This window comes from Scyliorhinus canicula, chromosome 10 (genome assembly GCF_902713615.1).
Source record: "Scyliorhinus canicula chromosome 10, sScyCan1.1, whole genome shotgun sequence".
NCBI lineage: Eukaryota > Metazoa > Chordata > Chondrichthyes > Carcharhiniformes > Scyliorhinidae > Scyliorhinus > Scyliorhinus canicula.
Genome location: NC_052155.1, coordinates 89,674,907 through 89,702,580, shown reverse-complemented (window position 1 = coordinate 89,702,580; position 27,674 = coordinate 89,674,907). Strand labels below are relative to the sequence as shown.

At 46.2% G+C, this 27,674-nt stretch overlaps 1 protein-coding gene across 2 annotated transcripts in view; it reads left to right on the top strand.

Annotated features, from left to right (window-relative positions):
• The window catches only part of LOC119972507 (peroxidasin homolog), a 674,574-nt gene that overhangs the window by 514,794 nt on the left and 132,106 nt on the right, over window positions 1-27,674 (top strand). For both annotated transcript variants that reach the window (XM_038809326.1, XM_038809327.1), the window contains one exon: window positions 1,112-2,615. In XM_038809326.1, coding sequence (XP_038665254.1) covers window positions 1,112-2,615 — 1,504 coding nt within the window. The remainder of the gene's footprint in view (window positions 1-1,111; window positions 2,616-27,674) is intronic.

The following is a 27,674-nucleotide window of genomic DNA, read 5'->3' as shown; positions in this document are numbered from 1 at the left end:
TTGAATACTTTGCATTTCTACTGAGTAGTGATCCATTTCTTCAAATGAACTGTTACAGCCAGGTTAGAATTACCAGCATCAGCTGATGGGTGTACTGAGCTGCTTTGCTCGCCTTCCCTTCCTGTTGTGTTCTCTGGTTCTTTTCTACATCAGATCATGTATTGGACTAAGACACGGTGACATCAGCAGCTTATTATTACCAGATTTTTTTACTAGTTAGAAAGCGAGCTTGGACAGCAGAATGCCAAAGGGAAAATATTCACGATTTGAAATGGAACTGTGTCCAAACAGCTTCCAGAATATGTTAGTAATTGCTATTGTAAGTATTGGGCATTCTGAGTCTTTGCAGCTGCTCCTGATAGCAGAATCAGTTGGAGTAAGATATGGGTGTGATCTAACGGGGAAAAAAACAAAGTCCCGGTCGAGCGCCGGGAACTGCCAGCCTGGCAGTGCCACCTGTACTTTCTGGCAGTGCCACCTGTCACTGCCAGGATGCCCAGCTGGCACTGCCAGGGTGCAAAGCTGGTAGTGCCATGGTGCCTGGGTAGCATCAGCAGTGCCAGGGTGCCAACCTGCTCAGATTCCAACCAGCCAGGAGTCTCCGATCACCTGTGTGGACCAGTGCTAAATGGCACCCAGCTGGGCTGTCCCCGGCGAGGTCAGTAGATCCCAGGGGCTGGTTAGATCTTGCGTAGGCATAATTGAATGAGCAGTTAAGCTCACTTAACTATGCAAGTCTGGATCCCGCCCATAATGGGTGGGATCCAGATCACACATTAGATCTTGCTGGGTATAGCGACCATTGGGAATCCCATAAGAGGTCTCTCGCAGGATCTACTGGCTGCATCCCGTCCCAGTTCCGGCAGGACGCGATGAGTAAATCACACCCATCGTTTCTCAATTAAGCTTCCTTTCAATTCAAGGTATTTTTCTGCTTTGAAAAAATGCACTGAATTTGCACCATCTGCTTTTCCTGCATGCACAGGTTTCCATTTTAAGTAGTAGGAAAGCACTGGATCAAGGAAGAGGAACTGTCAAAATGATTGAGAGAAATTGGTCTCTATGGTTAAACAACTTTTGCTAACCACCTTTGTTCTTTTATTTCTTTCAGACTTCCGCTATAATGATCTTGTTTCTCCACATTATCTGGACTTAATAGCCAATCTCTCTGGGTGCACTGCGCATAGGCGGTTCCCAAACTGCTCAGACATATGTTATCACCAAAAGTATCGAAGCCACGATGGTACATGTAACAACCTCCAGCATCCAATGTGGGGGGCATCACTCACAGCGTTTGAGAGAATTCTAAAACCAGTTTATGAAAATGGTTTTAGCCTCCCTAGAGGGACTGAATCCAAACGTTTATACAGTGGCCATCCATTACCACTCCCTCGCCTTGTTTCAACAACAATGATTGGGTCAGAGACAATAACTCCAGATGACAGATTTACGCATATTCTGATGCAGTGGGGCCAATTTCTGGACCATGATTTGGACCTAACTGTGCCAGCTCTCAGTATGTCACGGTTTTCTGATGGACAGTCTTGCAGCAGTGCATGTAATAATGACCCTCCTTGCTTTCCAATTATGATTCCAGAAAATGATCCTCGAGTAAGAAATGCAAGATGCATGTTTTTTGTTCGCTCCAGTCCAGTTTGTGGCAGTGGTATGACTTCGTTACTGATGAAGTCAGTATATGCCAGAGAGCAGATTAATCACCTAACATCATACATTGATGCATCTAATGTATACGGTAGTACAGACCGTGACACCAAGGAAGTCAGAGACCTTACAAATCAGCGTGGTTTGTTGAAGGAAGGTGAAGTTGTGCCAAGATCTGGTAAACACATGTTGCCTTTTGCCACAGGCCAATCTATAGAATGCTTGAAGGATGAGAATGAAAGTCCAATTCCTTGCTTCCTTGCAGGAGATCACAGGGCAAATGAACACGTTGCACTGACAGCCATGCACACCTTGTGGTTCCGTGAACATAATGGTATTGCCACTGAACTACTGAGATTGAATCCACACTGGGATGGGGAAACTATTTATCAAGAAGCACGAAAAATTGTTGGAGCACAGATGCAGCACATCACATATAACCACTGGCTCCCTAAAATCCTGGGAGATGTGGGAATGAAAATGATGGGACCATATAATAGCTACAATCCAAATATGAATGGAGCAATTTTTAATGCTTTTGCCACAGCAGCTTTTCGGTTTGGTCATACATTAATAAATCCTATTCTCCATCGACTGAACAGTTCGTTCCAACCGATTCCAGAAGGCCACCTTCCCCTTCACAAGGCTTTCTTCTCACCCTTCAGACTGATCCAAGAAGGGGGTATTGATCCACTGCTCCGTGGCCTCTTTGCTTCTGCAGGAAAAATGCGAGTCCCCTCGGAAGTTCTCAACTTGGAACTGACAGAGATGCTCTTTTCCATGGCTCATGCTGTAGCCTTGGACTTGGCAGCAATGAATATCCAGAGGGGCCGTGACCATGGCATCCCTCCGTATCCCGACTACAGAGTATTTTGTAATATGAGTACTGTTCAGGATTTTGAGGACTTACAAAATGAGATCAAGAATCCACAAGTTAGAGACAAATTAAGAAGGTGAGTGTCATCTTATTGTGAACATACAGTAGCTGGGGAAGGGAAAGACCATTTCATTTACAGGAATGTTCCAACATGTAAGAAGATGCTTTTTATTTGAAGCTGTGAAAGTAAATTGGTCACAATATCATGGAATGTAAGAGTAAAATGGCCATTGGAAGGAATGAATATTTTTCTCATTCCAGACTTTATCAATATGGTGTTGGGCAAGATTTGGGTAAGAGCTATGTACAAATCTGCAGTTCAATGGACTAACAAACACGAACGCTGCTATCTAAATTTTTTGCTTGGTAGTTTTGTTGCAATTACACCATGAGGTAGTGAAGAGGTAGTGGCTTACATCCTAATTTGGGTTATTTATTTTGTACTGAGCAGTTTGACATTAGTTGTGAAGGACTTGTAAATGCACCTGACAGAAATTCATTTTTTTAAAGCTGTGCCTAAATAAACTCAATAAACCTTCCTAAAGGTAATTGAGAAAATTTGAGGAACATATAGGTTTAAATAGATTGGATGGCACATTTTCCTCAGAAATAAATCTTGATCATAGTCAGGATCTGCTGCGGCACAATACTGGGCTTATAGTGTTGACCTCTTTTGGATTGGTGAAGGTCATCACAAAACTGGTACACTGATTTTAATCATAGGAGGTATAACTTTGACAATTAACTGATGAGGATCTTAGTATTTTTTCATTTAGACTGAAATATTCATGTTTATAACCTTCATAGAAATGTGGAAATCTTCCCAATTGTGTGTAAAAATAGCAGTAATGTTGTAAAAAGATTGAAACCTATGGGCCTAGAAATCCGATCGCATCTGACAATAGGTGTGGATATGTGGGATAAGGGACATAGAAATAGCCTAAAAAGGACCATTATTTATCTGGTTTGCCTTCTACTCTCCTGATACTCACAAAAAGTTAGTCTGCAGGTACAGCAAGTGATTAGGAAAACACATAGAATATTGGCATTTATTGCAAGGGGAATGGAAGAGAACATTATGGAAGGTTTACTGAAGCTGTACAAGGCCTTGGTGAGATTACATCTGATGTACTGTACACAGTTTTGTTTCTCCTTGCTTGATTGCATTAGAAGCAATTCAGAGTAGCTTCGCTGAACTGATTCCTTGGATAAAGGGCTTATCTATTCTATGAAGAAAGGTTAGACAGGTTGGGCCTTCCATTGGAGTTTCGAAGAATGAGATGGGGTCTTATTAAAACATACAGGATCTTGAGGGGACTTAAATGGGTAGATACTGGGAGGACATTTACTGGGAGAGGCTAAAACCTGGGGATACAGTTTAAGAATCCATGGTCAGCCATTAAATGCAGAGATAAAGAGACATTTTTTCTCTCAAGTGGTCATTAGTCTGTGGAGTTCTCTTCCTCAGAAAGCAGTAGAGGCTGGGATATTGAATTTATTCAAGGCAATGTGAGACCAATTTGTGATAGACAATGAAGTCAGGGTTATGGGGGGCGGGGGGGGGGGGGGGGGGGGGGGGGGCTGATGACAAATTGGAGTTGAGACACAATCAGATCAGCCGTGGTGTTACTGAATGGGAGAGCAGACTCGGAAGGTCTAATGGCCTACTCCTGCTCATAAATCCTATGTTCCTTTGATAAATTGATAATGGAGTTGTTGATTAATTATCTCTTCCAATAAGTTCGAAAAAAGTTATGACATGAGGAAAACATGATTGATCCAACATCTCCTGGCCTACCACCCATCTTCCACACTCCAGAAACTTGAGCCCATCTAAAAACCTTTACGTCTCATACCCTAATTCATGACAAATTCAGTTCAATCACAACACTGTGATTGCAGGTTTATATTGACTTCCAGTTTGTCAGCGCCTCAATTTTAAATTCTTAATCTTGTTTTCAAGTCCCTATATAGCTTTGCCGCTCCCTATCTCTATAATGTCTTCCAACCCTAAAAGCCTCCAAGATCTCTGTGCTCATCCAATTCTGAACTCCAGCACATCCCCTATCTCAAATGCTCCATCATTTGTGACATGCTTTCAGCTGCCTCAGCTCTAGATTTCCATCCCTAAAACCCTCTTTCTGTCCATCGCTCTCTGCCATTATGACACTCCTCAAAATCTGACCTCTTTGACGAAGCTTTTAGTCACCTTCCCTAATATCTTGTTACAAGGCTTGGTGTTAAATTTTGTTTTACAAGGTTCCTTTGAAGCACCTTGGAAAAAATTTATCGAGGTTAAAATGCTACATAAATGCAAATCGTTGTTGTACACATGGTAAAACTGTGCTGTTTGTGTGCCATGCACACTAAGCCAGAATGATCAGATTCACTGGACATTATCATTTCATGAATGACAGTTCAGGTTTGTAAGCTACAAACTCCTCATAAAACATGGTTCTCAAAAATGTACGTCAAACTGGCATTTATGTAAATCTTTTTCAATACCTAAATCTGAAATTTCTATCAAAAATAACTTATGGAGAGAAAAGGAGTACATGTTCATTCTGGATTAAAAAAGTAAGCCTCTTTGCCCCTTATTGATACTTATGGAGTGAGAGAGAACATGAGTAAATTTTACCCACGCAAGTAATTTCTTTAAAGAGATCTGCACCTTCTTATTAATCACCTATTGATCAGGCTGTACAATCTTTTGCACCTCCTTTGCTTCACTTGAGCTTTCCTTTACCACTTTAACAAACCCCACTGTCTTATCCTGCTTTACCACATCAGCCTTTCCAGTGCTTTTCTTCAACCACCAACACTGTGACTTTACATGGCCTAGTTTATTACCCTCCTGGATTTATTTTTTAATCTGAGGTACACTCTCCTTATTATCTCCCATCAGATCTCCTTTACCTCCACCACTTGAGTATTTCTCTTTTCCCCAGTTTCTATCCCTCACAGGCTGAAACTGATGTCGGAAACCAAGCTTTGATTTATGAACTAATTCCTAATCATCAGCCAGTTCTGCTGCTAACCTCGCAGTTTTAAAAACTCTGCTCTTCCACATGAGTTCTCACTACATCAGGAATTGAATTTTTAAACTCCTCCAAGTGTATAATTTCTCTGAGAGCTTCATACGTTTGGTTTATTTTCAAAGTCCTTATCCACCTATGAAAATTACTCTGTTTGATCCTTTCAAACTCCATGTATGTTTGACCAGGTCCTTTCCTTAAATTTCTAAACCTTTGTCTGTAGACTTTAGCTACTAGTTCATCTGCACCTAAGATGGATTTTTTCACCTCCTCATACGACTCGGATACTTCCTCTGATAGTGATGCAAACACTTCACTACCCCTACCTACCAGCTTTGTTTGAGTCAGTAATGCCCACATCTCCTGTGGCCATTTCATTTGTTTAGCCACCTTCTCAAATGAAATGAAAAAGATTTCCACCTCCTTCTCATCAAACCTTGGCAATGCTTGGACATATTTAAATAGATCCCCACCAAGCCTTTGACTTTGATGCTCTTTCTCATAATCCTCATCACTATCCTCAAACTGTACGTTTCGCTTTACATCCACCAATTTAACTGACTGTCATGTTTCATGGCCATTTTCTGAAGTTCAAATTCTCTCTCTCTCTCCTTTTTCCACTCTCTCTCTCTTTCTCTCTCTCTTTATTTTTCCTCTCTCTCTTTCTCTCTCTCTGTTTTTCCCTGAATTGTATCTCCCTTTCTTTTTCTTTTTGTTATGCTTGGGCTTTAGTTTCTGTTTTCCTTTCTTCTCTCTTTTGGTCTTTTTCCTCTCTATCTCTTTCGTATTCAAGCTGCTTTAATACTTTCTCATGTTCCATTTGTTTAATTTTTAACTGCATGTTTGCCATTTCCAATGAGTCAGACTGTATCTCAGGCAATTTTAAATGCTTAGCCACTGCCATAATGACCTCACCTTTATGCATTTTGTCAGCTGAAGTTAACTGCAATGTGTTTGCCAAATCTAAAACCTGTTTTTAGTCTCTGTCCGTAAGATACTGCGTGTGACCGTTTCCACCCCCAAAAACCTCAGCGCCTCTGAAAGAGCCATTGTCCACAACACACTCCCTACTTTAACTGAATACCACACCTCAAAAGCAAACACAATATGCTCACTCTTCACTGTCTTTAAGTTCACTAAGCCAAGCCAATATATAGACTTTTATCCCCCTCGAGCTCCCAATTTATTATGGGCCAGGGTTTAGAAAACCCCAAAGTGTATCATGGAGTTCACCTGACCCACAACTTTTAATAGATTGTGGTTATGGGGAGCACACAGCCCTATTCTGCGGATGTGATGCACCAGAGATCTACAGTACTTTTAAATTAAAACAATATTTACTTATGAAACCAGTTAACACATTATAAACCCACAGTAAACATCTTAACAACTATCAACACCAATAAATCCCCCAACGAATACAGTACTCTCTAAGTAACTCTTAATCTTTCCTTGCAACATCCATTAGACAAAAATAACCCTTTTTACAGAAAGACATCAGGTTTAACTTCACTACTGAGAACAGTTACGACTTTGAAATCACCAAATGAACATTCATAAGCTTGCAGAGATTCATACACATTTTGCTGTGATTGCAGCTTCTCCAAATCTAAAATGAAACTAAACACACCCTGTAGCTGTGAGTTCTCAGTGAAAGTAAAAGCAGACAGACAACCCAGCTCCACCCACACTCTGCCATCATTGAGAAACACCCATTTCTTAAAGGTACATCCACTACAGCTATTTTATAAACCCCCATTTCTTAAAGGTACTCTCAAATGACAATACCAGAACTGATAGAAAGATGTTCAACTTTGCACGCTTGAGATCCAACTCCAATCACACCAAGTTCTTAGGTTCCCCACCAGCATTCCATGAAAAGGACCACATTCAGTGGAAAATGGACAGATGTGCAGGTTGGGTGGATTGACCATGATAAATTGTTCATTAGTGTCAAAAAGGTCAGGTGGGGTTGCTGGGTTATGGGGATAGGGTGGAAGTGTGGGCTTAAGTAGGATGCTCTTTCCACGGGCCGGTGCAGAATCGATCAGCAAATGGCCTCCTTCTGAACTTAGGGATTCTATGATGATGCCAGCAAAGAGTTAGGTTTAGCCATCAGCAACATAAAGACAAATGACATGGTCCCGGGTGTTGCCATACCATAATATATCGGCATTCGCGATGTGACCTTGGAGATTATTGATAGCTTCGATATCTAGGGCTCTACAATCACCAGCAATCTGTCACTCGACACTGAAATCAACTCAGAATCGCAAAAACTGCAGCTGTTACATCCAAGCTGAGTAAGAGAATGTGGAACAACAGTAACCTGACTGACAACACCAGTCTAGCCTGTGTGCTCAGCACGCCTCTATAGTTGCGAGGCATGGACATATGCTGGGCAGGAGAAAATGTTGAACAGTTTTCACCTTAGCTATCTCAGGTATATCCTTGGCAATGCTTCACAAGATGAGGTCACGTGCTCAGTGGTCCTGGTGCATGCTAATCCTATCAGCATAAACCCCGAGCAAATCAATAATGCCTGCACTAGCTCAGTTTCGGTAATTATATGGATGATGGTTGCATCCCCAAAGACCTTCTGTGCAGTGTACTGGCCATTGAGTTGTGACCTCTTGGGTGTCCATTCTTCCACTACAAGGACACCAGAAAAGGAAATATCAAGACAGCCAACTGACAGCGAGGAGAAGGTCCCTGACAGCCATGACATCTGGAGGCTGACTATTAGAAGAGGCAACGAGAAACAAAAAGTCCAGCTGGCTGAGAAGATGATCCAGAGATGGCAGACAGCTGCAAATTGTGCGCCATGTCATCCCACTCTCTTGCTCTGCACCAAATGTGGCAGAGACTGCCATGTCAGAGTGGGGCTCCTGAGACACAAAAGAGTCAGGATTTTTAGGCTGGCAGGGAATTCTCATCTTGCCATCTGAAGAGTCAGCGAGAAACACAACCCCACTGACAGTCTGCCGTGCAATGATTTCACACTCCAACAAGCACTAATTAGCTGCTGGTGGGACTTCTGCCTCTCACTCGGGAGGACAAGTGATTGGGCAGCAGCTCTCTCACGATGGCAGCGCTGGAGGTTGCAGTGGTCAGGGCTAGAACTGCATTAAGTCCCCAGAGCCTAAGTGATGGGATTCCAAGAAGAGGTATGTTGTGGGGGTCTTGGGGAGGTGATGGAAGGGGAGGGCTGGGGGGAGGGTGGACGGTGAGGGATTGAGGTGTCGGGGGAGAGACTGGTGGCGGGGGAGAGACTGGTGGGAGAGGGACCTTACTTCGGGGTGAGTGGGAGCAGGGGGGGGGGGTGTGGGATTGCCCACCCAAAGTTAAAAAAGGGCTTCTGATGAAGGTGCCTGTGCCTCCCTCCTCCTCCACCCCCACCTCTAGACTTCCAAGGCCCGAATCCAATTACTTTTGAGCTTCTCTAATGCCCGGGAATTTCTCCTGCCAACCTGAAATTTGAAGCTGGGTGGAAGAGCCCTTCCAAGGGGTCAATATTGACCACTGAGTGGCCTCAACTGGGGCAAAGGTGGACAGCCTTATTGAGGCCTTGTCTGCCCCAGTGTAAAATTGCAGAGAGGTAGGGACAGGTGGGAGCTGCGTGAGAAGCCCATTCAATGAACTTCACACTGCCATTGGCATGCTCCATTAAAAAAAAGACAAATGCAAAGTTCTTGGATAAGCCTAGCCTCTAGTTTTTTTTCTTTACTTAAACAATAATGAATTCAGGCAGGGGCCTGTAAGCCTTTGTTGAAATAATTTATGGCATATTCTAACAGGAAGAACAATCTGACAACTAGGAGACCTAAATAAATCATCATAGACTGTTCTGACAAGAGTAATAGGAAACAGCTGACAAATGTAATAAACTAAACAAAGAGAAAACTGAGCAGTACAATAAAGAGACAGACGTAACACAGAAAATTTATTTTCTCTTTAAAGGGCCATCCTTATGGTTTAGAGGAAGGTTTTGGGTAGCATCTATCCCTGGAAATATTTAATCTAAGGACTGAGAGAGTAAAATTGTGAAGTGATACTTTGTGCCTGGAAGAATGAGAAAAGGCAATATAAAATAACAGATACAGTTCTAGAGGGGTGCAGGAACAGAGTATACGGTTGTTCTTTTTTTAACTTCCAGTCTTCATTGGCTCTTCTTCAAATAGTTTCCTGCAATAATTTTTCCATCTCAGCCTGGTTTTGTCCTTATCATAAAACAAGTATCTCTTTTCACATCCCTTGCTAACTATTTCTGGATTCACAAACATCTCTCTAGCTATGAACGTTACCAGTGAATATACTTTCTAGGTGTTACCATTCTTGATAGCCTCCCCTACTTTTTTTTAGCTCTTTCAATCAGCAACTTGTTTTTGGTTTTAAATTAGGCTTTCTTCACATCAGCGCACAATTTGAGTTATTCGCTGTTTTGTACACTGCTGGTCTTTGCAATATGCCTTTTCTCTATTCAATCTAAACATTTGACTGCCATCCATGGCTGTTTTCATTTTGTTATTTCAGGCACCGTTCATCTAATGCAGTCAATAGTGCTGTCGGCAATGGTGGCCATCTTTTTTTTTCATTGGGTGCAACCAGTCCATACTTGACACAGCTCTATGCTGTTTATTTGCTCCCAACTTTGCATTAAAATCTCCCGTAACCACACTCACTCTCTTTTTTGACATGCATCAGTAGCCCCTTGGATCTTTTGATGCTCAGCCAAAGCTATGCTATCATCCATTTCAATTGTTGGGAGATAAACCTGTCTGATGCTAATAGGTTTGTGCTTATCATTTATTGTCATCATGATTATCCTCTCACTGATTGACTTCATTTGTGACAGCTTTATAAACTCTCAGTGACACCAAGAAGCCCACTTCATAGTAATGCTTTTCTCCTCTGCTATAGTCGATGGTCCAATGCTCTGACTTCTTCTGGCCACTGCCTGCCCTTCTGACCTCAGAAAGTCCTATCAGGTCAATCTTCAGTCTTTCTTTATTTTTGAAATGTTTTATTGGTAATTTCCAGTTTTTACAGAGTAACAGCTCAAGTATACCTGGTGTTTATAAATAAAGTTTTTTCTTAGTTACAAAGATTTTACACGTGGTTTCCTCCCACCCCTCTGCCTCCCCGCCCCCGACTTCCCTCCCTTTCCTCAGTTGGTAGCTTAGTTTCCCTCTTAGTGCTGACTCCTGCCCTAGGCGTCACATACTGCGCTCCACTCCTTTCTGTTGAGGTTTTCAATTGTTGGCGGTGCCGTAGTGGAGAGGGTCTACATGGCCCCTCCCCTCCTCCCGTTTTCCTCATGTTTCGTTCTGTGATTCCCTTGGGTTCCTTTCCCCCTCTGCTTCTTTCAATTATGTGTGTCCTCCTTTGTTTTCCAACCCTCCCTCATACCCCCCATCCAATCACTTCCTAGTTGCTATTGGCCTTGAACAGGTATTGGAACAGGCTGATGAATGGCCCACATGCTTTGTGGAAACTCTAGTCCGACCCTCGAATGGTGTATTTAATCTTCTCCAGGTGGAGAAATTCCGAATGGTCTGCCAGCCATTCTGCAGCTGTGGGTGGTGCTGCTGATCACCAACCAAGCAGGATTCTCCGACATGTGATTAAGAAAGCAAAAGTCAGGGCGTCAGCCCTCTTCCTCATATGTCGTTCTGGCTGGTGAAATACCTCAAAGACTGCTACTCTCGGGCACGGCTCCACCCTCACCACCACAACCTTGGACATCGCCTCAAAGCAGGCTGTCCAGAACCCGACAAGTCTGGGGCAGGCCCAGAACAAGTGGGCATGGTTGGCTGGGCCGCCCTGGCACCGTTTACATTTTTGTCCTCCACCTCCGGGAAGAACCAGCTCATTCGGGTTCTGGTTAGGTGAGCTCAATGCACCACTTTGAACTCCATGAGGCTTAGCCTAGTGCAGGAGGTGGTGGAGTTGGCTCTACTCAGTGCTTCGCTCCAGAATCTCCTAAACCACTTCCGTCCCCAGTTTATCCTCCCATTTTCCTCTGGCTTCATCCAGAGGTGGTCTTGGCCTATCCAGCAACCTCCGCATATGTTCCCATAGTTCAACCCCTTTCTTACTGTCCATCTTTATTAGTTCCTCTCGTAGTGTGTCTCTCGGGACCCTGGGGGATCTTGCCGTCTCCTTGCAGAGAAAGTGTTTCATTTGGAGGTGTCTGAGTTCATGTCCTGTTGGTAGTTCCAGGATGGGGTTATTATTACATTTAGCAACCGCCTGATGTTCGCAGTTAACTGCCTACCTTTGACAAATCCCGGCAGGTCCTCTGTGACCACGCAGGTACGCAGTTCTTGGGCAGCATGGTGGCGCAGTGATAGTACTGCAGTCTCACGGCGCCCAGGTCCCAGGTTCGATCCCGGCTCTGGGTCACTGTCCATGTGGAGTTTGCACATTCTTCCCGTGCCTGCGTGAGTTTCGCCCCCACAACCCAAAGATGTGCAGGGTAGATGGATTGAACATGCTAAATTGCCCCTCAATTGTAAAAAATTAATTGGGTACTCTAAATTTTAAAAAAAGGTACGCAGTTCTTCAGTCTCTTGGCCAGCCCAGCTCTTTCGCGAGTATCTTCGCGTTTACGTTCAGCAGCGAAATGGGTCTGCATGATCCGTATTCTGATGGGTATTTGTCTATTTTGGATATCAGCGATATCATCTCTTGTGTTAGCATTGGAAGCAGCATGCCCCTTGCTCACTGGTCTGCGAACATGTCCTGAGGGTGTGAGGCCAGGGCTGGTGCAAATTTTTTATAGAAGTCCGGCAGGAACCTGTTGGGTCCTGGTGCCTTCCCCGCCTGCATGGAGCTGATACTTTCCATGATCTCTCCCAGTCCTATTGGTGCTTCCAGTTTCCCTGCATATCGTCCCCCACGACTGGCATGTGTAGTCCGTCAAGGAACCGTTTCATCCCCGAACCCCTGTCGGGGGATTCGGAGGTGTACATACCTCAGTAGAAGGTCTCAAATGCTCGGTTGACCTCCTTTGGTTGGGCTACCAGTCTGCCTCTGCTATTCTTAACCAGAGCTATCTCTCTCGTGGCTGCCCCAGCTTTCTCAGCTGGTGAGCCAGTAGGCGGCCAGAAATTTCTCCATGTTCATAGAAGGCCCTCGTGTCTGGCAGAGTTGGTACCACTGCTTTCCTGATGGATAGCAGGTTAAAGTCCATTTGTAGCTTTTTCCTCTCTGCCAGAAGCTTTACGGTCTGGGCCTCGGAGTACTTTGTGTCGACCTCCAGAATGGAGTAGATCAGTTGTTGCCTGGCCTCTCTCTCTTACCTGTCTCTATGTGCCTTGAATGCTATAATCTCTCCCATAATCACTGCCTTCATTGCCTCCCAGAATGTGGAAAGTGAGACTTCCCTGTTCCACCTATGGCTTGTGATATTTTCTGGCAGAGGACCTTACAGGCCAATAGGTCTGTGTCCAACCTCCACATGGAGCACTGGGAACAGCCCGTCTCCAACCTCACATCCATTTACTGTGGAGCATGGTTGCAGATGACTGTCACAGAGTATTCCGCCCTTACTATTCCTGGAAGCACCGCTTTTCCCACTGCAAAGAGGTCTATTCTTGAGTATACTTATTTGTTATGGGCCAGGGTTGTGGATGTGGTATATCTGGATTTCCGGAAAGCCTTTTACAAGGTGCCACACAAAAGGTTGCTGCATAAGATAAAGATGCATGGCATTAAGGGTAAAGTAGTAGCATGGATAGAGGATTGGTTAATTAATAGAAAGCAAAGAGTGGGGGTTAATGGGTGTTTCTTTGGTTGGCAATCAGCAGCTAGTGGTGTCCCTCAGGGATCAGTGTTGGGCCCACATTTTTTCACATATTTACATAGATGATTTGGAATTGGGGACCAAGGGCAATGTGTCCAAGTTTGCAGACGACACTAAGATGAGTGGTAAAGCAAAAAGTGCAGAAGATACCGGAAGTCTACAGAGGGATTTGGATAGGCTAAGTGAATGGGCTAGGGTCTGGCAGGTGGAATACAAGGTTGACAAATGTGAGGTTATCCATTTTGGTTGGAATAACAGCAAAAGGGATTATTATTTAAATGATAAAATATTAAAACATGCTGCTGTGCAGAGAGACCTGGGTGTGCCCGTGCATGAGTCGCAAAAAATTGGTTTACAGGTGCAACAGGTGATTAAGAAAGCGAATGGAATTTTGTCCTTCATTGCTAGAGGGATGGAGTTGAAGACTAGGGAGGTTATGCTGCAATTGTATAAGGTATTAGTGAGGCCATACCTGGAGCATTGTGTTCAATTTTGGTCTCCTTACCTGAGAAAGGACGTTTTGGCGCTAGAGGGTGTGCAGAGGAGATTCACTAGGTTAATCCCAGAGCTGAAGGGGTTGGATTACGAGGAGAGGTTGAGTAGACAAGGACTGTACTCGTTGGAATTTAGAAGGATGAGGGGGGATCTTATAGAAACATATAGAATTATGAAGGGAATAGATAGGATAGATGCGGGCAGGTTGTTTCCACTGGCGAGTGAAAGCAGAACTAGGGGGCATAGCCTCAAAATAAGGGGAAGTAGATTTAGGACTGAGTGTAGGAGGAACTTCGTCACCCAAAGGGTTGTGAATCCATGGAAATCCTTGCCCAATGAAGCAGTTGAGGCTCCTTCATTAAATGTTTTTAAAATAAAGATAGATAGTTTTTTGAAGAATAAAGGGATGAAGGGTTATGGTGTTCGGGCCGGAAAGTGGAGCAGAGTCCATAAAGGATAGATCAGCCATGATCTCATTGAATGGCAGAGCAGGCTCGAGGGGCCATATGGCCTACTCCTGCTCCTAGTTCTTATGTTCTTGTGTTTAGAGAACCCCAAAGTGTATCATGGAGTTCACCTGACCCAGAACTTTTAATACATTGTGGTATGGGGAGCACACGGCCCTCTCTACAGGTGTGGTACAGCAGAAATCGAAAAGTATTTTTTTAAAGCAAAACAATGTTTATTCTATGAACTCATGTTGAACTTTTTAAAACATAGAGTGAACATCTCAGCAACCATCAATTCAAATACAACCCCCAAAGAATACAACACTAAGTAATGATTAAGCTGTCCTTTTAACATCCATAAGACTTAAAAAAAAACCTTCAAAACAGCTCCACCCACACTCTGACATCACTAATAAACACCAATTTCTTAAAGGTACATTTCTTAAACACCCATTTCTTAAAGGTACTCTCACATGACAATTGTACCAAAGTGTCACATATGGACAGGTGACTGGATTTAACCGTTAGTCACTTAGAGAGGGAGACCCTTCTGCATTACAATATTTCGTGGGGAAACAAATATTTCCTTCAATCTTCATGGAATGAATAGGATATTCCATGGTGCAAGAAATACTTAATTCCAACATCCACAATACTTTACATTTTAAAATAATATCTAGAATGATTGCCTTCAATATCACCAGTTATTTATGTACCAAATTGATGGTTTAACATATAAACAAAAGAAATCTATCCTAAAGTTATCCAAAATAATTTTCCATTTTAGGGAAGAACTTAGAGTATGAGAGAAAGTAGTTAGAACTGTAAAAACAGATAGTAAGCGCTTCTAGAAGAATGTAAAAAGTGACTGCCGGTCCATCTGTTACATGAATGCTCCCAGTTCCCTAGCCATGCCTGTCCTTTTCCCCGATCTGGGGTTCAATCGGTCCGTCAACGGGTCCTGTACACAGCCCCCCCATGATCAGTCGGTGTGCGGCAATGTCGTGAATTTCCTCCCTGGTCTTTTTTATGAAGTCTGTGTTGTCCCAGTTGGGTGCGTACACATTTACCAGCACCACCGGAGCTCCTTCCAGGGCATTGCTGACCATGTCGTACCACCCCCACCCCCTCCCCCCCCGGTCCGTAACCGTCTTTGTCGCTGTAAACTTAATCCTCTTGCTAATCAGTATGACTACTCCCCTAGCCCTCATTCCGTAACATGAGTGATATGTCTGTCCCACCCAGCCCTTTCTTAACCACAGTCAGTCCTTCGTCCTCTGGTGTGTCTTCTGCAGGAAGACTACATTGGCTTTCAAACTTCTGAAGTGGCGAAGACCTTGGATCTTTTCAAAAGCCATTCAGCCCCCTGACACTCCAGGTGATAATCCTGGTGGGGGTGTTTTGTCCCCCCACTGCTGCAGGATCAGCCATACTTACCTGGTCGAAGCGCCCCTGCACTCCGGGGTTTCCAAATTGGCTGCTTGCGGAGCCATCTTGTCTCCTCAACCTGCACCTTACCTGCCAAAGCCAATGCAAAAACCAACTCTTTTGTTCCCGTCCTGTTCCTTTTGAATTCCTTTTCCCCGTCTGTCCCTCCCCTCGTCACCCTTTCCCTGTCTCCCTCTATGCGTTTCCCTTCCCTGTCCCTGTGTCGTCCCCCCCACCCGCCTGGGCAGGTGCTTCCTCCCTGCCGGGAGGTGCGCTGTGGACCCACTTGCTGCCTGTCTTCCCGTGCTAGCTATCTATGAAGGTTAATCAGAGGGGGATCGCGAAAGAAGATCCCTAAAGAAGAATGGTGGCTCCCCTCCAGGAGCCGGTCTAGTCCCTAAATTATGCCCACTGACTGCCCGCTTTCTCTGCCTGTACCCTCACCTGCATTCCCCTGTCCTCGCTCTTTCCTGTGACCTGGTCTTTTTGATCAGAGTGAGGCAGCATAGTCCCGTGAACACATATTCACTGTCCAATGAGTCTCTGTTTCTTTTACAATCCCCCTCTGATTAGCCTTCATCATTGTCTTGCCTGCCCATTATCCAGGCCGTTGCTTCACACAAATTTGTTTGCGTCCGCCAGGGTGTTGAACTGCTTTGTTCTGGTACGTGACCCAGAGTCTGGCTGGAACAGCATACCCAATCTCACCCCAGTCTTGTAGAGGGCCAACTTTGCCTGGTTAAACTCAGCCCTAGGTTTTGCCAGATATACCCAAAATTCCAGGTAAATTCAGATTTTATGTCCTTCCCAGGTGTCTTCCCGTGCTAGATTCTTAGTCTGTCTTGCCCACTGCTGGATCCTCTCATATTCCCGATATTGGTGAAGCTTCACGATGATCAACAATGACGCACAGTGGTTAGCACTCCTGCCTCACAGCTCCAGGGACCCAGGTTCAATTCCGGCCACGGGTCACTGTCTGCGTGGAGTCTGCACTTTCTCCTCGTGTCTGCGTCAGTTTCCTTCGGGTGCTCCAGTTTCCTCCCACAGTCCAAAGATGTGCAGGGGCTGGTTTAGCTCACTGGGCTAAATCGCTGGCTTTTAAAGCAGGCCAGCAGCATGGTTCGATTCCTGTACCAGCCTCCCTGGACAGGCGCTGGAATGTGGCGACTAGGGCCTTTTCACAGTAACTTCATTGAAGCCTACTCGTGACAATAAGCGATTTTCATTTTTCATTCATTTCAGGTTGGGTGGATTGGCTGCGCTAAACTTACCCTTAGTGTCCAAAGGTTAGGTGGAGTTACTGGGTTACGGGGATAGGGTGGAGGCGTGGGCTTAAGTAGGGTGCTCTTGCCAAAGGCCGGTGTAGACTCAATGCACCAAATGACTTTCTTCTGCACTGTAAATTCTATGATTCTATGAACCACCCGCAGCTGCTCTCTGGTCTTGGGTTTCGGCCTGACGGATCTGTGGGGGGTTGGGGAAGCTGTCACTCCCGACTAGATTTCCCAGCATTTGGGCGATGTAGCCCATCAGGTCTCTACCCTCGATACCTTCTGGCAGGCCCATGGTCAGAATATTCTGTCGTCGGAACCTATTTTCTTGGTCCTTAACTTTCCCCTTTATGTTCCCTTGGGCCTCCATCAACCTTTTAACTTCTGCTTCCAGGGCAATGATCCTGTCACTCTGGTCTGTCAAGGCCTTCTCCTCGTCAAAGATTGTCCTCTCCTGTGCCTACACTTTCTTCCCCAGCCCGTTGATTGTCTTTTTCATGGTGACCATCACTTCTGTCACTGCCACCTTGACCGCCACCTGGATTTCTGTCCTGATCGTCTCTTTCATTGCGGTCAGCTCATGCATGAGGAAGTTCTTCCATCCATTTCCAGGTGGTTGGGTGAGGCTGGTGTTCGGGTCATTAGTCTCCCTCTATCCTTGGTGGCCAGGGCCCCTTCGACTCGTGGATCCGCCGTCTCGTCTGCCTGGTGCTCGTGGCCTTTTCCGCCACTCCTGCCATCCCTTCGACCCCTCGAGCTCCTGTTTGCTGCCATTGTTGTGCTGTTGCTTTCCTCTTGCCATTGAAGTAAATTTGCCTTCGAATTTTCAGGCGAAATTCAGCTAAAAATGCTGGTTTGGTTCAGGTCTGGAGGAGAGCCACATCACCGTCACGGAATTGATCTTCAGTCTTTCTGCCTCCATGCACATTTGCTATAGCTTTTCTGTAACTCAGTGTCCTGACATTCTAGGCTGCCAAGGGCCGGGGTTCTCCTAACCTCCGCGCCAAAATCACACTCGGCACGTGGGCGGAGAATGGGCGACAAACTCGAGATCGTGTCCAAAGCTGCTCCTGTGATTCTCCGGTCCCTGGAGAATCGCCACCAATCGGGCGCACGCGGTTGAAGCGGCGCCGGTCATGGGCCATTGAAAGAGGCCCCTGTGGCGATTCACCGAGTGCAGCTGACCGAGTTCCCGTAGTTCTCTCGGCGTGGCGGCTGCAGACTCAGACTGCAACTAAAAACATAAAGCAAGTTAAGATCTGTTCGGCAGAGTCTTTATGGTTCTCCCTGTTGACCTGAGAAATTTTGACCAATGGAGAGCCCTATACTTTTGGCTACAATCTGGTCTTCAATTGCTGCACCGTGAAGAACTCCATCCTTAACCTGTACTTTAGAGACCCCTTTGTTTTGTCTGTACAGCCACCACCCTCCGACCCTCAGTCAACCATGCCTTGATTCCCACCAATAACCCCATCCGGCCATTGCATATCCTGCCACCATTCCGCCTTTTCTTGGTCAGCCATGCCCAAGCCCCTGCACTACCTCCCTCCTTCCCTCCCTCTTTCCCTTAACCATGTCCCATCCCTCTTTCACAGCTGCCACCTGATCTCAATGCATCATTGTCACACTTCCTTGGTTCAACAAATCTCCCCATCCAAGAAAAGCCCCGTCTACTCAATCCAAAACCAGCAAGAATATGATCTCACTTGCTGCATGCCTTTGCGAATCTAAAGGGCGAGTTTCTCCGCAAATGCGGAGAATCGTAAAGGCTGCCGTGGGACAGGCCGTGACCCACGGCAGCCTTCACGGCCACTTCCGGGGCCGATTCTCCCTCCCGGGCGGGGCTAGGAGCTTGGCCCTGTGCATCACAGCGGCGCGGCCTTGACGACGGTCGTCAAGGCCGCACGTCAAGCGTCACGGTGGCTGACGTAGCCGATGACGTTAGCTGCGCGTGCGCAGGTTGGCATCTTTCTCCTCAGCCGCCCGGCAAGACGTGGTGGCTTGATCTTGCCGGGCGGCGGAGGGGAAACATAGAACATAGAACATAGAACGATACAGCGCAGTACAGGCCCTTCGGCCCTCGATGTTGCACCGACATGGAAAAAATCTAAAGGCCATCTAACCTACACTATGCCCTTATCATCCATATGCTTATCCAATAAATTTTTAAATGCCCTCAATGTTGGCATGTTCACTACTGTTGCAGGTAGGGCATTCCACGGCCTCACCACTCTTTGCGTAAAAACCCACCTCTGACCTCTGTCCTATATCTATTACCCCTCAATTTAAGGCTATGTCCCCTCGTGCTAGCCACCTCCATCCGCGGGAGAAGGCTCTCGCTGTCCACCCTATCTAACCCTCTGATCATTTGTATGCCTCTATTAAGTCACCTCTTAACCTTCTTCTCTCTAACGAAAACAACCTCAAGTCCATCAGCCTTTCCTCATAAGATTTTCCCTCCATACCAGGCAACATCCTGGTAAATCTCCTCTGCACCCGTTCCAAAGCTTCCACGTCCTTCCTATAATGAGGCGACCAGAACTGTACGCAATACTCCAAATGCGGCCGTACTAGAGTTTTGTACAACTGCAACATGACCTCATGGCTCCGGAACTCAATCCCTCTACCAATAAAGGCCAACACACCATAGGCCTTCTTCACAACCCTATCAACCTGGGTGGCAACTTTCAGGGATCTATGTACATGGACACCGAGATCCCTCTGCTCATCCACACTACCAAGAATTTTACCATTAGCCAAATATTCCGCATTTCTGTTATTCTTTCCAAAGTGAATCACCTCACACTTCTCCACATTAAACTCCATTTGCCACCTCTCAGCCCAGCTCTGCAGCTTATCTATGTCCCTCTGTAACCTGCAACATCCTTCCGCACTGTCTACAACTCCACCGACTTTAGTGTCGTCTGCAAATTTACTCACCCATCCTTCTGCGCCCTCCTCTAGGTCATTTATAAAATGACAAACAGCAACGGCCCCAGAACAGATCCTTGTGGTACGCCACTCGTAACTGAACTCCATTCTGAACATTTCCCATCAACTACCACTCTCTGTCTTCTTTCAACTAGCCAATTTCTGATCCACATCTCTAAATCACCCTCAATCCCCAGCCTCCGTATTTTCTGCAATAGACGACCGTGGGGAACCTTATCAAACGCTTTACTGAAATCCATATACACCACATCAACTGCTCTACCCTCGTCTACCTGTTCAGTCACCTTCTCAAAGAACTCGATAAGGTTTGTGAGGCATGACCTACCCTTCACAAAACCATGCTGACTGTCCCTAATCATATTATTCCTATCTAGATGATTATAAATCGTATCTTTTATAATCCTCTCCAAGACTTTACCCACCACAGACGTTAGGCTCACCGGCCTATAGTTACCGGGGTTATCTCTACTCCCCTTCTTGAACAAAGGGACCACATTTGCTATCCTCCAGTCCTCTGGCACTATTCCTGTAGCCAATGATGACCTAAAAATCAAAGCCAAAGGCTCAGCAATCTCTTCCCTGGCTTCCCAGAGAATCCTAGGATAAATCCCATCCGGCCCCGGGGACTTATCTATTTTCACCTTGTCCAGAATTGCCAACACTTCTTCCCTACGCACCTCAATGCCATCTATTCTAATAGCCTGGGTCTCAGCATTCTCCTCCACAATATTATCTTTTTCTTGAGTGAATACTGACGAAAAGTATTCATTTAGTATCTCGCTTATCTCCTCAGCCTCCACACACAACTTCCCACCACTGTCCTTGACTGGCCCTACTCTTACCCTAGTCATTCTTTTATTCCTGACATACCTATAGAAAGCTTTTGGGTTTTCCTTGATCCTACCTGCCAAAGACTTCTCATGTCCCCTCCTTGCTCGTCTCAGCTCTCTCTTTAGATCCTTCCTCGCTTCCTTGTAACTATCAAGCGCCCCAACTGAAACTTCACGCCTCATCTTCACATAGGCCTCCTTCTTCCTCTTAACAAGAGATTCCACTTCTTTGGTAAACCACGGTTCCCTCGCTCGACCCCTTCCTCCCTGCCTGACTGGTACGTACTTATCAAGAACATGCAATAGCTGTTCCTTGAACAAGCTCCACATATCCAGTGTGCCCAACCCTTGCAGCCTACTTCTCCAACCACACATCCTAAGTCATGTCTAATGGCATCATAATTGCCCTTCCCCCAGCTATAACTCTTGCCCTGCGGGGTATACTTATCCCTTTCCATCACTAACGTAAAGGTCACCGAATTGTGGTCACTGTTTCCAAAGTGCTCACCTACCTCCAGATCTAACACCTGGCCTGGTTCATTACCCAAAACCAAATCCAATGTGGCCTCGCCTCTTGTTGGCCTGTCAACATATTGTGTCAGGAAACCCTCCTGCACACATTGTACAAAGAATGACCCATCTAATGTACTTGAACTATATCTTTTCCAGTCAATATTTGGAAAGTTAAAGTCTCCCATAACAACTACCCTGTTACTTTCGCTCTTTTCCAGAATCATCTTCGCCATCCTTTCCTCTACATCCCTAGAACTATTAGGTGGCCTATAGAAAACTCCCAACAGGGTGACCTCTCCTTTCCTGTTTCTAACCTCAGCCCATACTACCTCAGAAGAAGAGTCCCCATCTAGCATCCTTTCCGCCACTGTAATACTGTCCTTGACTAGCAGCGCCACACCTCCCCCTCTTTTGCCCCCTTCTCTGAACTTACTAAAACACCTAAACCCCGGAACCTGCAACAACCATTCCTGTCCCTGCTCTATCCATGTCTCTGAAATGGCCACAACATCGAAGTCCCAGGTACCAACCCATGCTGCCAGTTCCCCTACCTTATTTCGTATACTCCTGGCATTGAAGTAGACACACTTCAAACCACCTACCTGAACACTAGCACCCTCCTGCGAAGTCAAATCTGTGCTCCTGACCTCTATACTCTCAATCTCCCGTACCCTAAAACTACAATCCAGGTTCCCATGCCCCTGCTGAATTAGTTTAAACCCCCCCAAAGAGCACTAACACATCTCCCCCCCAGGATATTGGTGCCCCTCAGGTTCAGATGTAGACCATCCTGTCTATAGAGGTCCCACCTTCCCCAGAAAGAGCCCCAGTTATCCAGAAATCTGAATCCCTCCCGCCTGCACCATCCCTGTAGCCACGTGTTTAATTGCTCTCTCTCCCTATTCCTCATCTCACTATCACGTGGCACGGGCAACAACCCAGAGATAACAACTCTGTTTGTTCTCGCTCTGAGCTTCCATCCTAGCTCCCTAAAGGCCTGCCTGACATCCTTGTCCCCTTTCCTACCTATGTCGTTAGTGCCAATGTGGACTACGACTTGGGGCTGCTCCCCCTCCCCCTTAAGGACCCGGAAAACACGATCCGAGACATCACGTACCCTTGCACCTGGGAGGCAACATACCAAACGTGAGTCTCTCTCGCTCCCACAAAATCTCCTATCTGTGCCCCTGACTATTGAGTCCCCAATTACTAATGTTCTACTCCTTTCCCCCCTTCCCTTCTGAGCAACAGGGACAGACTCCGTGCCAGAGGCCCGTACCCCATGGCTTACCCCTGGTAAGTCCCCCCAACAAGTATCCAAACGGTATACTTGTTACTCTCAGGGGAACGACCGCAGGGGGTCCCTGCACTGACTGCTTCTTCCCAGTCCCTCTTACAGTTACCCATCTATCTCCAGTCTTTGGTGTAACTATTTCCCTGAAGCTCCTATCTATGACCCCCTCTGCCTCCCGAATGATCCGAAGTTCATCCAGCTCAAGCTCCAGGTCCCTAACACGGTTTTTGAGGAGCTGGAGTTGGGTGCACTTCCCACAGATGAAATCAGCAGGGACACTGACGGGGTCCCTCACCTCAAACATTCTGCAGGAGGAGCATTGTACTGCCTTCCCTGACATCACCTCTAGATTTAAAAAATAACAAGAAAAAGAAAAGAAAGGAAGAGCTTACCTGATATTACCTCAAACCCTGCTCCCGCTCAAAGGTAAGCAAATTTAAAGGCACTCACTCACCTTCACGACAGGCCCCTGCTCCCGCTTCCCAACCACCGTGGGGTGGGGGGGGTTGGTTAGAGGAGGAGGTAGGATGGGAAACACTCACGAAGTGTTTCGGGTTTAACTGTCACTTGCCAACAGCCTCTCCACAAACCACCTTCAACTTAGGCTGACCGCACTGCACGTATGCAAATTTCCCCAGAACAGCTGATCAGTAGCTCTGCTCTGCTGCCCTGCTGGATGTTTGCCTTCACTCAAACTCCTCGGGTCCCCTTCGCAGATTCACCTTCAACTTAGGCTGACCGCACTGCACGTATGCAAATTTCCCCAGAACAGCTGATCAGTAGCTCTGCTCTGCTGCCCTCTGCTGGATGTTTGCCTTCACTCAAACTCCTCGGGTCCCCTTCGCAGATTCACCTTCAACTTAGGCTGACCGCACTGCACGTATGCAAATTTCCCCAGAACAGCTGATCAGTAGCTCTGCTCTGCTGCCCTCTGCTGGATGATTGCCTTCACTCAAACTCCTCGGGTCCCCTTCGCAGATTCACCTTCAACTTAGGCTGACCGCACTGCACGTATGCAAATTTCCCCAGAACAGCTGATCAGTAGCTCTGCTCTGCTGCCCTCTGCTGGATGATTGCCTTCACTCAAACTCCTCGGGTCCCCTTCGCAGATTCACCTTCAACTTAGGCTGACCGCACTGCACGTATGCAAATTTCCCCAGAACAGCTGATCAGTAGCTCTGCTGCCCTCTGCTGGAAAGAGTGCGTCCGTTACACGGCCCGCGATCGGTGAGCACCGATCGCGGGCCTGTCCCCTCCGGAGCACAGTCGTGGTGCTCCCGTGCCAATCAGGCCTCTAGATGCCCCAAACGGGCATCTGGCGCCCATTTCACGACGGCAGCAAGCAGGTGTGTTTGCTGCCGCGGTGAAACGGGCGTGAAGGGCCGGCCGCTCGGCCCATCGGCCTCGGAGAATCGCCGCTCGCCGTAAAAAACGGCGAGCGGCGATTCGTGGCGTGGTTTGGGCGTGGGGGGGGGGGGAGAATAGCGGAAGGGCGTGAAAAATGTCGGGAGGCCCTCCCGCTATTCTCCCACCCGGCGTGGGGGGGCGGAGAATCACGCCCAAAGGAACTTCATTCTTATTTGTGGCAGAATTAATCACACAAATATCATTTAAGCTGGTAAACTTGTGTTTTAATAATAATTTTTATTGTCACAAGTAGACTTAACATTACAATGAAGTTACTGTGAAAAGCCCCCAGTTGCCACATTCCAATGCCTGTTTGGGTACACGGAGGGAGAATTCAGAATGTCCAAATTACCTAACAGCACATCTTTTGGGATTTGTGGGGAGAAACTGGGGCACCCGAAGGAAACCCACCCAGGCACAGGGAGAACGTGCAGACTCCATACAGGCAGTGACCAAGCCGGGAATCGAACCTAGGATCGTGGAGCTGTGAAGCAACAGTGCTAACCACTATGCGACCGTGCCGCCTATGAGTATGCACGAAATGCTAATGTATTAAAAATAGTTTCCTGTCACTTGTCGTCAGTAAGCACGATCTGCATTCAATCAGCTGCCACGTAATTAATTACTTGCAGCCCAGTATTGTAAAGCTGACATTTCAACTCCCGCCTTGTTACCCCAGCCCCGGTAGCAGCAAATTGGCCATTGACTTGAAGGGATGCAGCACAGATTCAGCAGAATAATACTGAAACTAAAAGAGTTAAAATCTGAAGTTAGGATGAATAAAATTGTCTTGTTTTCCCTTCATCATAGAAAATTGGGATGGAATTCAATCAAGGTGCAAAATGTTGACCTTTGATAAGAAATGCAGAGAAATTATTTTCTTGTGGGGAATGGAGGATGAGGGGACATCATTTAAATTCTAGCTGAACAATTTTGGAGGGAAGTCTGGAAGCACTTTTTCATACAAAGACTAGTTGTAGTCTGGAATTTTGCTCACCGAAAAGGCTGTGGAAAAGTGGACAATGGGAGCTTTTACAATTAAGGTTAACATGTGACAATAAATAAATTAAATCAAATGCTTGATAGCTTGGTGAATTAGGGGATTGGAGCTAATGTAGGTAAATGGACTTAAGGTGTGCATCAGCCATAATCTATCAAAGTAGCAGAGCAAGCTTGAAGGGCTGAATGGCTTACTCCTCATGCTTCTGTGTTCGTGGGAGGTAGGTTAAGGAATGCCAGTGGAGCAGTGGTCCAGGAAGGGGACCGAGGGAAGAGGAATCCAGTTTACATACTAAGGCAACGGTATGCTTTTATGCCCACTTGACCCCACCTCTACCACAACCAACCAATGTCATTTCAGGGAATATTACAGTGAAAAATGTGTGTGGTTTGACCCCGAAATGCTAGTCTAGCTTCCCATCATAAACAGTCTCTTTTGGTTTCATACATCTGTGTCATATAAATTTAATATGATGTGAAGTCAACAGTCTGGAATTTGACACTTTATATGGCAGCTTTTTGCCATAAATGCCTTACACTGATATTTTGGATGGCAGGGTCTTGCTTTCCACCATTGGAAGAGTCAACGAGGAACATACTTTTGAGTACCCCACAGCCGTTTCACGCTTGAACAAGCATTAAGTGGCACCTCTCTCAGGAGGACTCTCTTGGAGAGCTGATCAGCAATCTGATTGGGCAGCATGGTAGCACAGTGGTTAGCACAGTTGATTTGCAGCGCAAGGGTCCCAGGTTCGATTCCCAGCTTGGATCACTGTCTGTGTGGAGTCTGCAGAACTCCATGTGTCTGCGTGGGTTCCCTCCAGGTGCTTCGGTTTCCTCCCACAGTCCAAAGTTGTGCAGGTTATGTGGATTGGCCATGATAAATTGTCCTTAGTGTCCAGAAAAGGTGAGATGGGATTATTGGGTTACAGGGATAGAGTGGAGGAATGGGTTTAAATGGGGTGCTCTTTCCAAGAGCCGGTGCAGCCTCGATGGGCTGAATGGCCTCCTTCTGCACTGTAAATTCTATGATTCTATGAGTGGTTAGCAACTGACCAGTCACTGCAGCGACAGCGCTGCTGTGGGCAGATGTAGAAACGCAGGAGGAGGAATGAGCCTAAGTCCAGGAGGCTGTGGATCAGTTATGTTTAAGGGTCCCTGGGCGAGAAGGGTGGGGAAGGCTGGAGGAGGGGGAGGGGAGACATGAAGATGGCGATTGGGGGGGTCGCAGACAGAGGTAATCAGACCTTAAGTGGGGACACCCAATAGCAGAAGGGGATTTCTGATGGGGGCACACTTATCCCTTCATACCCTGGAGGTAACTTGGTGGTTAATTGGCCTTCCCCCAAGGACATGTGTTCTTCCTGCCAGCCTACTAATTGAGGCTTTAATTGGTCACTCAAGGGACTCAATTGGAGCAAGGCTGAGTTTTGTGCGCAAGGCCTTTCCTGCCCCTGCGTAAAATCATTGTGTGGTTGGGATCAGCAGACACCTGGAGGGAATCCTGTCCCTTCAGTTTCATGGTACCTCTCTATGCCTCCCCTCCCACCCTCCCCAGCCTAAAAACCTGCTGGTGGGGGAGAGCATAAAGTTCTAGTCATAAATAGCTTTATTCATCATAGGACACCCATGTATGGTTAGAGATTGAGACAAGCTCTTCATCCCAGCAGTCTGAAGACAACAGCCCAGATTTGGGGGTGAGTGGCAATCTGACACTTGTTCATTTCACTCTGACAGCTCAATTTTTGCAGGCTTTGAGTGGAGACTTGCTGTCATGAGGCATCTGTCCCAGTGCAGTGCCTTATAGAGCCATCTTTGCAAATGTACTTTTCAGAGTCAGAGAGGTTGTTTGGGAGTTGCTACTTATTGTCACAAGTAGGCTAACATTTACACTGCAATGAAGTTACTTCATAAAACCATTAGAAAAATCACTTATTCCTGAACATGCAAGCCCTAACTTTTTCTGCTCTGGTTAGTGAGTTACCAGTGAGTAAAGAAACACAGCACCGTCATGCAGCTACATTGATGTAAATACTGCATTTCTCAGCAAAGTACTATTGTGAGGTAATGCATTTTGGAAGGTCTAATACAGGTAGGGATTATGCAGTGAATGGTAGAACCCTCAAGAGTATTGACAGTCAGAGAGATCTAGATGTACAGGTCTACAGGTCACTGAAAGGGGCAACACAGGTCAAGAAGGTAGTCAAGAAGGCATATGGCATGCTTGCCTTCATTGGCAGGGGCATTGAGTATACAAATAGGCAAGTCATGTTGCAGCTGTATAGAACCTTAGTTAGGCCACACTTGGAGTATAGTGTTCAATTCTGGTCGCCACACTACCAGAAGGATGTGGAGGCTTTAGAGAGGGTGCAGAAGAGAGTTACCAGGATGTTGCCGGGTATGGAGGGCATTAGCTATGAGGACAGGTTGAATAAACTTGGTTTGTTCTCACTGGAACGAAGGAGATCTATAAAATTATGAGGGGCATAGACAGAGTAGTCAGGATAGTCAGAGACTTTTTCCCAGGGTAGAATGGTCAATTACCAGGGGGCATAGGTTTAAGGTGCGAGGGGCAAGGTTTAGAGGAGATGTACGAGGCAAGTTTTTTACACAGAGGGTAGTGGGTGCCTGGAACTCGCTGCCGGAGGAGGTGGT